At 45.8% G+C, this 12,923-nt stretch overlaps 1 protein-coding gene across 5 annotated transcripts in view; it reads right to left on the bottom strand.

Annotated features, from left to right (window-relative positions):
* The window catches only part of Trio (trio Rho guanine nucleotide exchange factor), a 282,243-nt gene that overhangs the window by 159,801 nt on the left and 109,519 nt on the right, over positions 1-12,923 (bottom strand). For all 5 annotated transcript variants that reach the window (XM_050144824.1, XM_050144821.1, XM_050144819.1 and 2 more), the window contains exons 3-5: positions 11,401-11,515; positions 3,759-3,951; positions 1,208-1,720 (exon numbers count right to left, since the gene is read on the bottom strand). In XM_050144824.1, the coding sequence (XP_050000781.1) occupies positions 1,208-1,720; positions 3,759-3,951; positions 11,401-11,515 (821 nt within the window). The remainder of the gene's footprint in view (positions 1-1,207; positions 1,721-3,758; positions 3,952-11,400; positions 11,516-12,923) is intronic.

Here is a 12,923-nt window from a genome sequence, read left to right as displayed (position 1 = left end):
CTAAGGCTGCAGATCCTAAAGTGTTGTCTCTGGGACGGAACTCAGCCTCAGCCGGCTCCCTCAACCTAACAGAAGCTCCTGTCTTCTGTGCCCAGGCCCCTTGGTCTAGAAAGTGACCCATGCTTCCTACTGCTTTGCCTTTGAAGACACAAGGCTGGCCCCAGGACTGGTGGGTCTTTGTGCTAGGATCTAAGCAGAGATTACTAACAGCGGAAACAGTACTCTCTCATGCAAGACACAGAAACCTGAGCAAATGCAAACAACGAAATTACCAAACATTTCAACGGATTTGAGAGTTTTCAGACTCGGTCTCACTTAAGCCAGTGATACTGGCTATCAGCCGTCTAAAAGCCCTTTCAGCATCCTGTACCAGAATTTCCTAATGGGGTTTTTCTTTTACTTTAAAGTATATGTTTACCAGCCCATGGAAAACAAAACCACAAGGTTAAGGGTTACTTCACCTACGTCCAACAGCTTGTAAACCATTCCTGTTTGCAAGTGTCCTTTTCTTTCACATTGCAAAGAACACATGATCTGGTAATGAACGAGCATTCACTGTGACCAGTGGGTGTCTCTAGTACACAAGAACGAGACATGAGAACATCAACCGTTACTGCCCGCATCACCTAGAACCCTGTTCTCAGCGGCATCACTCACCTTCTGCTACAAAGGACACAGTATAGGTCTGAATAGGTTTGCTGGCTTTGTTGGAAGAAGGACAGCTATCTGAAAATCTATACGTAATCACTGCTTCTTTTAAGAATACAATCATGCAGTGTGCACTTGCTTTTAAGAATACAATCGTGCAGTGTGCACTTGCTTTTAAGAATACAATCGTGCAGTGTGCACTGGCTTTTAAGAATACAATCGTGCAGTGTGCACTACTTTTAAGAATACAATCGTGCAGTGTGCACTGCTTTTAAGAATACAATCGTGCAGTGTGCACTTGCTTGCCCTTTCAGATACTCTTCATCAAACCACTGGTGGTTTTAGCTCGGACTTTCTATAATGGCTCTGTGAATAAGGCTGGCGGCCAGGTTTAAGGATGGCCTCCGAATGGTCCTTGCTGCAGGATGAACACTGGAACTACAGACCTATTAACTTCCTCCTTCTGTGTTTCCTTACATTATCTTATCGGTCTTTGCCCTGAGGCCCAGTGACCCAGCGGCTTCCCTCTGTGAGGCTGGCACCCCCTCCCGGCTTTTACCTTCTCAGCATCCTGTTCAAACAGCCGCAGCTGGAAGCACTGGTCCAGCTTCAGTTTCCGCAGGTGCCACATCTGATGCAGATGCTGCCGGGTGGAGTGTAGGCGGTCCAGCATGGTGGACACCTTGGGCAAAAGGTTCTGCAGGTCCGCATTGCCCGAGCCCGAGTTCTTTTTTGGAAAACTTTCGCTGCTCTGAATTCGCTGGAGCAGCTTCTGCCCTTCTAAATCCAGGTCCTCTATGGGGGCCTTAATAACCTTCTTCTTCAGCTGGGAGTGCTCCTCAATCATGTTCCGAGCCCCCTCGAGGTCCTGAGGCAACTCCTTCTTTGCGAGAATATCCTGAAGTTCCTCTAGCCGGGACAGCATATGGGCTGCATTGCTAATGTAGTCCTCGAAAGCTACTCTGATTTCAATCCATTCTTCATGGTTGTATTCCAGGCAGCCATCGAACTCGGGAGTTAGCTGGGAAGGATCAACTACTTTGGTAAGGCCTTCTAAAGAGACCATATTTGTCTTAAGGGAAAAAAAATTACGTATGAGAAGCTGAACCAAGTTTACGTGGTCACATCATCCTGTAACTTACAGTGGTCACACATGGGTTTTCAGTTAAAAGTCACCTGCTCACGGAAAACCCAGGCTATATCTGGCTCTGCCTTCCCAGAACAAACATGGAGGGGAGGCACATCATCAGCACGATGAAAAACTCCATTAAAGTAGCACCACCAGTCGGAATGCCTAGCAGCACAGAACCGTGAATTTCACAAGCCCCAAATCAACTAGATTCCACTGGAGAATGAGGAGAGGAACAAAACCTCAAGCTCACTAATATCTCAGACGTCACAACAGAGCTGGTGAAAGTGATTTCAGAGGAAAGACCCAGTTGGGGAATACCGCCTTCCCTGTGATCGCCTGCTACACTCCAAGCAGGGGAATAACCTGCTACAATCATGAGCAGTCTGCATGCTGCATATAGCCTGCTCTACATCCCAATTGAACACCAATGGTACCCAAGTTTACTACAGTCTAAGCAAGGACTCTCGACCCCACCTGATGCATCAGACGGATACTGATCTGATGCCTCAAGAAAAACATGAGTTTGGGTTGAATAAGATGCAAAAGCAAAGGAGGAGATGGATGGTTTGATCAAGCCACCCATCACTTCCAGCCAGAAACCTAGAACTGGCATCTCCATGTTGGGGGGGAGGGGCATAGGAAACAGCACAGGCAGCTGTGCTGAAAGAGCGGCTCAAGCCCAAGCTGCGCCTGCAGCGGTCCAGGAGACTTACACCTATCATCTGCTGGACCATCAGTAACCTCCACAGAGGCAGCCAGAGACAACCGTGCAGAGACAACCAGGTCAGGAAAGAAGATGGGCAGGCATCTTCTGGAGCCCAGAGTAAGAGGCTAGTAAATGAGATTAGTAAACTCTTCTACGAGTGCAAACTACCACTTATTACTTAAACATATGTAATTAAAATACATCACACTTTAAATTTTCCATTAAGCAAATATCTAAGACCCAATAAATTAACTTCCAAAATGACTACTTATCATAAATAAGGATAAAAGTGTACTATATATTTCACTCAAACCACTTGAAAGTAGTTTCAAATTTAAATTAAAACCAAATTCCAATTCCAGATAGAAAAATCAGCACTATAGAAAAACATTTTAAATTCAAGCCGTGCACACAAAGCAGACACTGAAAAGTGCAGCAACTGATACATTGTTACTATGTAATATTATTTACCTTAAAACATGATTCTTGTACACTGAAACCCAATATCCAGACAGAGATGGCAGAAACAGCACACTCTTCGTTCCACCGGGAACGGTTATAATTTATTACAAGAAACTATTCCAGTCCTATTACAGAACAGAACCCGAGCCAAGCTTCAAGCTGCCTGGAATACTTTCCTCCTATAATCATCATATTAAACTGACCACATCAAAAGCCTTGTCAGAACTGCAGCGGCTTAAGGAGTGGAGGCTCCAGTGGGAAGGAAAATAAATTAGCAGGCTTTGGTTTACTTTTTATAACCACCTGACAGCCATCGTCTAGCACTAGCTGATGGCAGAACTGTACAGTCCTAGAACGATTACCTCCGCTTTTACAAAGGAAAGACAACATGTGAAGTGGCCAGCAATTCTCCCCACTGTCAATGACGAGACAAACTCAATCCCTCTGCCATTTCCTCAGCTCCAGGATAAAGCAGCCACCACACAGCTTCAGCCACACAGCCCTGGGCTGACAGGGGGGAGCTGTTCAGGTGAGGTGCCAGGAACAGACTTCTTCCAAGGAACAGCAGCTCCATACCCCAACCCCAGAGAGCAGAAATCTGAACCCGTGTCAAAAGCCACCACTGTGGGATGAGGAACGAAGCCTTTTACTTTATGCAATAATTAATTCTACTTATTATATGTATATAAGACATGTAGGCCTTGCTCAATTAAATGGCTTTTAGACCCTCATCAGTCCACCATTGCGAGGATACACCAGCTTATTAACCATGTCTTTAAGTTTAGGCTCTGGCTACCCAGAGAATGTTACCTCAAATTCGAATTTAGAACTGCCAAAATTCGTCCTCTGTTTCTGCCAGAAGTTGTCAGGCTTGATTATCAGAGCGATGTGGATGCAGCAAGGGAAAGACTCCTGCAAGATCTTCAGCAGCGGCTTGATGGAGTCCCACTTGGAGCCGCGCATGTCCACAATCACTGTGAAGCCTCGCTTGCAGACCTCTTCACTACAGAGAGAGAGAGGTTGGGGAGTTAGAGGGCTCGGCTGGTAAGAGCACTTGCTACACAAATATGAGAACCAGAGTCAAATACCCAGAACCCACATTAGAAAAAACTGGGGTGTTTTAAGATGGAGAGCACTGACTGTTCTAAGGGACCCACGTTCCTTTCTCCTAGCTCTCATTTGGTAGTTCACAGTCGTTTCTAACTCCAGCCCCAGGGAATCTAAGACCCTCTTCTGGCCTTCACGGCTACTGCAGGGGACAGGGGAGGCAGTGCACAGTTATAACACACAAACAAAATAGATGGGGAGGGGGCATGTGGCCACGTATTCCTATAATCCCAGTACTGTGCAGGATGGAGACAGAAGGATCCTGGGGCTTGCTGGCTGCCAGTCTAGCTCCAGGCTCAGAGACACTTCAGGGTAAGGCCATAAACATCAGAGTAGGATATCCGATACTCTCCTCTGACCTTCCAAGACCATGCCCACACACACAAGTGCATCTACTATACACAACATGCATATACCCCCAACAGGTATGCTCCTGTGGAGTCATATGGACATGGGGGGGGGAGAGAGAGAGAATGCTATCAGCTGCAGCTTCTACAGCTTGGATGTGAGAGAAAGCTTCTTGATGACGTACCCACATGTTTGACCTCAAGAACCAGAGTGCAATGCTCTTTTACCTGGGCAGCTCAGCAATGCTCCCCCCCCCCCCGGGTCAGAAAACAGAACGAGGCCATAAAGGAATCAAGACAAAATGATAGATTCAAACAGGGTTCACCTTCAAAAAGCCTTTAAGATTTTAATTCTTCATAGCTATGGTGTTGCATTCTGTCAAATGGCAACCACTAATTTCACTTGCCTTTGGTGTATTGTTAACTGGTGAGATACACTAGTTTAATAACTACCACAGACAAAGGCCCCTGGGGAGCACTAAGGGGGTACAAACTCAATGTGGCATGCAGGGCTCAGGTTGGGACAGCAGCTACTTCAGGATTCCCAAGACCACAAGCAAAGCCAACAACCACTAGCATGGGTGACAATGCTGGGAACTTTTCAAAGTCTGGCTGTGGTCTCTTTCCTCCAGCCCTGTCCCACTAGGGGGTTCTTGACACCATTTTGGCAAGCCCTGTGAGAAACACTAAGGTTTGTGCCTGGACTATGATTGCATTCATCTTCACATCTGGTCACACAGATGGCATGAGCGTGGTAGTGGGTAACAGTGCTGGCTCCTGGCAAAACCAAGACCGTGTTAGGAGCACTATACTCTTCCTCTCTGGGCTCTTGGCAGTTAAACAAAAGGGTCAGCTGCAGCAGACAGTGTCCAGTGCCTGCAGCTCCAGCACAAGGATGCTGGAAGGAGGGCATGGGAGCCAAGCGAGAGACTGGAAGAAGCAACAGCAAGACCCATCTCAGAAAGAAAGTGGGGGAAGTTGCTATTTCATGAAACAGCAACACTGAAGAAAATGGAAAGTTGCATGAGGTACATCTGTAATGAATATTAAATACATGTGGAGGGCTAGGGATGTATCTCAGAGGGCAAGGTGTCCGCTCTAACAGGATCAAACATTTGGGTTCAACTGCAGACTGCATAAAGTAGATGTGGGGGGTCCATGTTTGTATTCTCAACACCTCGGAGGTGGAGATAGGAAGATAAGTTCAAGGCCATCCTCAAATATATACTGCATTTTTGTGACAGCCTAGGCTGAAAACAAAACCAGGAAAATGAGAGAGAGAGAGAATCCTTAAAGAGGAAGAAAAGTATGTGTTCTTGCTATGTTATAATACCAAAGATGTTTATAAAAATTCAGTGCTGCCTTCCAAATGACTCCAGAGCTAAGACACCACTATAGTCCATCATTACAAGATAGACTCTAATGGTCCACAATGGGTAGATGCCAATACCAGACTATAACCACATAACGGCTAGCCTACAAGTCTAGGAAACATGCCTGAGACCTGGTGGGATCTCAGTGAGCTGTGAGGGTAGTCTGCTCCTAATAAGAATACCCCACCTTTAAGATTTCAGCCTTACGCAACCATCTTCCAAGACTACTCTCAACTGAAAGACCAGAAGGTTATTCATTGCTAGGTATTGTTACCATGCAAAGAAAATGTCAACTAAAGCTGCCTTCACTCTCTCAGGCCTAGGCTTGGCTCCTCCTCCTTCTGCCCTTCACCCTCCAATGCCTCCAGGCCCTTCATTTTCTTCCCTGAGCTGGCTCACGCTACCACAGTAACTAGTTTTTAAAGTTTCACAAATGCAAAGTCCAACAGGACGCCTGTACGATTCTACAAGGTGTGCCACACAAATACCCCAGGAATGTCTACTGTGAAACTCAGGAGCCCTGGTTTGCAGGTACAGAGCACAGTGGTTAAAGCCCATGAGAGGAAACAGATGGCCCAGAGATCTTGCTTATCACCTGTCCTAATTAGCTTTAGCTGTCTGTGTGACACAGCCTAGAGTCATCTGAAGAGTCTCAATTAAGGATTTCCCGGCTCAGACCCGTCCATAGGCACATCTGTGAGGAACTGTCTTGATTGACGTGGAAGGCCCAGCACTCTGTGAGAGGGTGAGCTGAGCTGCAGAAGGAAGCTAAATGAGCATTCCTCGGGAGAGCAAGCCAGCAACAGCACTCCTCCTTGGTTCCTGCCTCCAGTTCCTGTCCTAACTTCCAATGATAGATTAGGACCCAGAAATGTAAGCCAAATAAGTCCTTTCTTTCAGTGACGGGAAAAGAAACTACAGCATGACCCAAATGTCAATGATGCTTGGAAATGCTACAAGTAACCCGTTAATACCCTGTGAGGGCTAGTCTTGTCAACTTAACTGATCGGACAGTAGAGCATATCTTCTGCAGTATCTGATGGTCTTTCCAGAAAAGATCCTGGGATTCTGACCTAAAGAATGGATTCCCCTTGATGAGTTCATCATGATGATATTACCCCAAGAAGTAGGTTACTAAACACATCCTTGCTGTATCTTTCCCTGCCCCCTTCCTGTGTCCTCTCTTGCTCTCCCCTTCCTGCGCCCATGATGTGAAACACTCTGCTCTGGCAGACACCAGTTGAAGCCATGAGTTAAAAAATCAACCTTGGCGCTGAAGAGATGTCTCAGTGGTTACAAGCACCTACTGCTCATGCAGTGGGCCCAGGTTCAGTTCCCAGCACCCACATTCAGCAACTTACTACCCCTAAACTTCAGCTCCAGTAAGCCACCACCTTCAGCCTCTGTAGGCACCTGCTCTGGCTTGCACACCCCACACAGACCACATAATATAGATAATCAATTAAAAACTCCTTTCCTGCCGGGCATCTGGTTGCAGCAATAAGAAAGTGGCGAATACACACCCTGTATACGTATCAACTGACTGGGACTGAAAAGTGGCTCCAACTCTCACACCGCTGCTCTCACTGTTCCCCATCCCGGGCAAGGCCAGGGCCACAGTGCTGCCAACGTTTCCTGGCCCCAATCATCAAGCCTTATGTCCCCAGATCATGGACACTAAGCATCCTGGGTCTCTATAAGTTCTAACTGGGCTTGTGATCCTCCAAGGTTCTGTGTACAGGAAGTGCAGGGTTCCAGATGGAGTTAGGGCAGTCATGGCCCAGGAGGAGGCATGCTTGGCTGCTAAATCTCAGACAACGCTTATGCACTGCTGAAGCAGCCCACGCCAGGTCCACAGAAAACTGTCGCAATCTATCTGGCCAAGAGCTAAGCCGAGGGCTACCTGCACATCTCAGGAGAGTATTAATGGAACAGACAGAGGGCCCAAAGGCTCCCAGAACCTACACAGAAAGGGAAAGCTGGGTGTGTGCTCTCACAACCTTTCACAAATGACCACACCAAGTGTATTACAAGCAAACCTCTATGTCCAAGAAAATAGCCACACTATTAATTTGCTGATGACATTTATTGATCCTACTGCCTATCTGTAAAGAAAGAGGCGTCTGTTCTGGAGTGCTCCCGGGAGACACTGAGCTTGACTTCTGAGGAGAGGGAACTAGGGCTGCATGTACCTCTCTCCAATAGGGCCACTACACAGCCTTCTCCCATCATCACCGGGCAAAAGACACCAGTTACCTGTTAATTTACTCTTTAACCAAAGCCAAACAAAATGCTTTTCCTTGTCAATTGGGACTAACTACAAGAGTAAGTCAAGATGAAGAAATGAAGTGACGGCTTCCAGAAGATGACGCATCTCCAAGCACACTAAAGTGTTTATGAACTGGGAAACTGATCAATGACTGGCATGTCATAAATACTCCAGGGGAAATTATGGAGAAAAATCAAGACTGGTAAAATCTGATAAACGGTGAAACTCAGTTTTAAGTGCATAAGTGTTTGCTGCGCTGGTCTGTCTATGTTCTACATATATGCTCATAATTTCTCCCCCCCCCCACACACAAACACATACACACACATATAAACATTGAAGACTTTATCACCCTGATGAGCCACAATGTACATGAACTGGTTGTACAATATCAATGAAAAGTTAACCTTTTCCACTTATATCAATGCAGACTTTGTAATCAGATAACCAATTATTAGCTGCTTCTACTTTTCCAATTGCTCAATTAGTTTTGAGTCACCAATGAACATCATGGAAGCCATGACCCTGCACACGGGTGTGTGCCTCTCACAACCTTTCACAAATGACCACACCAAGTGTATTACAAGCAAACCTCTATGTCCAAGAAAATAGCCACACTATTAATTTGTTGATGACATTTATTGATCCTACTGCCTATCTGTAAAGAAAGTGTTCCGCCCTTGCAGGCTGTTACTTGGTCACTGCAGACACATAGTGATTGTATTCCAATGAACATTTTAATAGAAAACCTCAAGAATATCCTCAGCAGGCCATACCAGCAAGGACAAGGCCCGCTTTAGCTGTCCATTACAAGGCTTGGTCTAACCACCTACCTACTGTGGCACCAATCTAAAGAGGGAAGGACAGTCACACATCACATATTTTGGTGTGTTTATTTCAGCACCTCAATTTAAAATTTTGTCTTAAACTGTTACATGTAGTTGTATGTGTAAGTGTGTGCACACATGGAAGCTAGTAGACAACTGTTTGATCAGTTCCCTCCTTCCACTATGTAAGTATTAGTTCAAGTCAGGCTGTTTGGCTTCATGACAATCAGCTTTATCGGCAGAGCTCTGTTTACCTCATTGATATCACTGCATTGATATCAATGGTAGCAGTTGCTTTTTTCAAACCTAGCAAAAGCAACTGAAGCAGGTCAGCTTTTTATCCTCGCTTACGGCAGCAGGAGAAAAGTGGCTGGTTGCACTGTGGACCGTCGGGAAGCAGAGAGATGAATGGTGAGTGCTATGGGGCTCTCTTTCTCCTTGGTGTCTTTGCCAGGTGCCATGCGTGTTCCTTCCTGACCCTGACACGTGTTGACACATATTCCTCTGTTAGCTGCGCATTTTCACTGCCTGCTGCTCTTCTTCCCCACGAAAAACCTGAGTAGACTCAGAAACAGCCCAGAGGTTACACTGTCTTGACATTTCCTCTGACAAATATCTTAGCACTCTTTCCTTTGAGTTCAGCTTCAAGTTTTCAGGATGCAGGCAGAACATAAGCCAGATTCTTTGCCACAATGTATCACAAATGACCTCTCTAACCCAGTTCATACTAGAATCTTTATTCCATTCTCAAACCTCATGATCGTCTCTACATCTGGCATTCTGGTCTCATGCAGCCCCGCCCATTGTCCAATTGAGTGCTGCTTCCGAATTCTAGGGCTCTTCCACCTGCTGTGCGACCCTCTGCATTTCTCCTACAAACTGGCCTCAACAGTCTAGGAAGCACACAGTCAGGCAGCCACAGCAGAGGCCCCTCTGCAGTCCCAAGCTTCTGTATTGGCTACTTTTATCATTGTGACCAAATCCTGAAAAAGCAATGCATGGGAGGAAGGATTTGTTCTGACTGGCAGTCGGAAGGAGTCAACCCCAGAAAAGGTGTGCAGACAAGAGTGGCTCTACCTGTGTTGGCAGTGAACACACTGTATTCAGAAAGAGCCAGAGAAATGGGAGTGGCTACTCACTGGCTTCTCCTGGTTCCTGTTCCCTTTGTTTGCTCTAGGTACCCAGGATCGTGCCTCCCACGTACAGGGAGAGTCTTGCTTCTTCAGTTAAACTTCTAAAACTTTCTCCCAAATACACCCAAACGTGTGTATTCAATTCAAAATCCAGCCAAGCTGAGCAAACCAACCATCATACTGACATTTTGACTCCCCTGTTGTAGCACAGGTCTCTTAAAGTCACCATCAATCCCAGGTCCTACTACTTTTACACGCCCTAATTTGGCTCCTTGAAAATGCTTTCTCACTCCACTATAAATGCAATTACTGCTCCCCTGTAGCATGTGTCTTTAGGAATGCAAATATCTAAGGATTTACCCTTCTTCATAAGGAGGCATACATCCAGCCTTCCACACATACCGCTGTCTCAGACATGACTACCCCCCTTAGATTGTATCTAAATATACCCTATTTTTTGAAAACTAGCTAGAACAACGAAATAAAGATTTTAGTATAGGAATGAATTTCTTCCACCCTATCAGCTGTACAAGTGAGACAGCCCCAGGGCAGGGCAGAACCTGAGCTTGCCATTCCCTTGGGGAAGAAGCGGGCCAGTTTCTCCTAACTCACTGTTCCTCACTCAGACTCTCCGGGAAACAGAACTATGCTTGCCCATGGTGTTGGCTAACAGCCACACTGAAACCCTCCCTCATCGCCAAGGTCTCACATTTAAAAGTGTTTCTAAACCAAGCCGGTAGATTAGCTGGTAAGATTTTTTTTAATGACTCACAAACTTCACACTACAAATCAAAAGAATCTGTAATGCATAGAGGCTTAGCCTAAGGAAGACATGTGCAGGCTGTCACAGAGAACAAGTTTCTGATGATGCAGGCAATGGGACCTTCCTTGGTATTAGACTCATTATAGAAGACCACCTGGTTTCTAACGCAGCCGTGTAAGATCTGAGAATCATAGCTAAATGAGTATCCAAAACCCACCAACACTCAATGCCTTGTAGTAAAGGCCTGCCTCTGGTTCCTGCTCTACAATGTTTTGAATAATCCAATAGCAGTTATGAAAATGGCAATAAAAATAAAGGTGATGTAGCTCTAGAGAGGCTAGGTAACAAAGAGGTTTTCTAGGAGTGATGCAAAGAATTCCCCGGGAAGGAAAAATGGATGGGATCTTCCAGGTAAACTGGAAAAATGAAGTGGGGAGTGGGGGGCTAGGGGAGGATGGGAGGATGGGAACATGAGGAATCAGGTTGGTCTCGAAAAACAAAAGAAAAAAAGATGATGACTTTAATTTTATGTTTAATCTCCTTGGAGTTAGACCTGCTCTTCAGTTCTTTTCTAGACAGCAGGCCACACTGGGTACTGTAGGTACAGACAACAGACAGTTGCCCGGAACTTACCTAGGAATGCAGGCTAGATAGGAAATGAGTCTCCTGAGATCCTCCTGCCGTATTCTGTCATGATTGCTGCGGGCTGGAAATGTTAAGACAGGACCTCCACGCTTATCTCTCCCACCTACAAAATAAACATTGGGAACACACTCAGGTGAGGCAAGATCAGACAGAAGTTCCTGCACGCCCTTGCAAGTCCAGCAGCTTCACCCATCCGTCCGGTCAGATAGTAGCTAAACCTCCCACAGCGTCAGACAGGACTTCACAAATCCTAGCGGTGGTGCCATCTTTGTCCACCTCGCGCTCTCTCCTGGATTCTAAGGGGCAACTGGAAGATGTCACAGATGACCTTGTCTTTTTATTCTAATACACAGGAAGAAACACTTGGTGTGAGTTTGGAGAGATGGGTACTAGGGCACTCTCATACAAATGCTGTATTTCTCTAAACAACCTTCTCTCTCTTGCTCCTCTCTCTCTAGCCCCCTTGCACCTTCCCCCTCCCTTTCCTTCCATCTCTCGCATTCTAAATTCTTTTTTCTACCAAGGAAAATCTTACTCTCTTGGCCCTAAAGAGAAAACAAGAATGTTGTTCTAACATCACACCGATGACTGGTTTTATACAAACTGGTATCTGAGGCATCTCATGGCAGTGGCCAGGATGTTTTCATCAAACCTTTCCCCTCGGGAACCAGGAACCTACACAGAAAAGTGGGCAGGAGTTGTAAGAGCCAGAGGTGGTGGGTGACGCCAAGAAAATGGCATCTTTCATACCAGTCTGAGGCACACATGAACTGAGAGAGCCTGCAGTGGCACACGGAAGACCGGCACAGGTTCAAGCCAGACAGGGTTCCAGCACAAGGGGAAGAAGCTGTTTGTAACTGACACCCTTTGGCAACTGAAAATTAGATTTTTTTTCAATGGAGTCTCTCTCTCTCTGGGTATACCAACCACATCCCAGGGTAGACCTCATGCTCAGGGATACCTGGCCAACAAAAACTGAATACCATTGTATTTTTGTGGACTTTCTGTTCCATTCTACATTGTCTGGGTTTGCGGGGGTGGGAGGGGGTGGTCTTATTGATCTGTGTGGGAATTCATTCAGCCAATTCGCTTCCTGTCTGAGGTCACGACCTCATCTAAGGAAGGAGGGAGGGTGGTCATGCTCTCTAGGGTTGTAAAGCCCCCATCAGGTGGCGTGAAGCAGCATGTGGCTGGTCCAGGTTCCGTGGGTCTATTCTCCCCACACCCTTTAATATATTGATACATATATATATGTATATATATATATATATATATATACATATATATATACACACACCTTCGTGGTTCTCACAACATTGGTCTTTGCTTATTCATTTTGATTTTTGTTTTTATGGGTGTTTTATTGGAAATCTTGTTTTGTTTTGAAAGAGGGGAAGAGGAAAAACGAAGTTGGCGGGGAGGGAGGTAGAGAGGATCTGGGAGAAATTGAGGGTAGGAGAAAAACATAACCAAAATACATTGTATGAAAAACATTGAATAAAAAAAGAACA

The sequence above is a fragment of the Alexandromys fortis genome, unplaced genomic scaffold (assembly GCF_014885135.2).
Source record: "Alexandromys fortis isolate MF-2015 unplaced genomic scaffold, M_Fortis_MF-2015_v1.1 scaffold_52, whole genome shotgun sequence".
NCBI classification, from domain to species: domain Eukaryota; kingdom Metazoa; phylum Chordata; class Mammalia; order Rodentia; family Cricetidae; genus Alexandromys; species Alexandromys fortis.
Note: the sequence above shows the minus strand (reverse complement) of the source record. Positions and strands in the feature narration are given on the sequence as shown.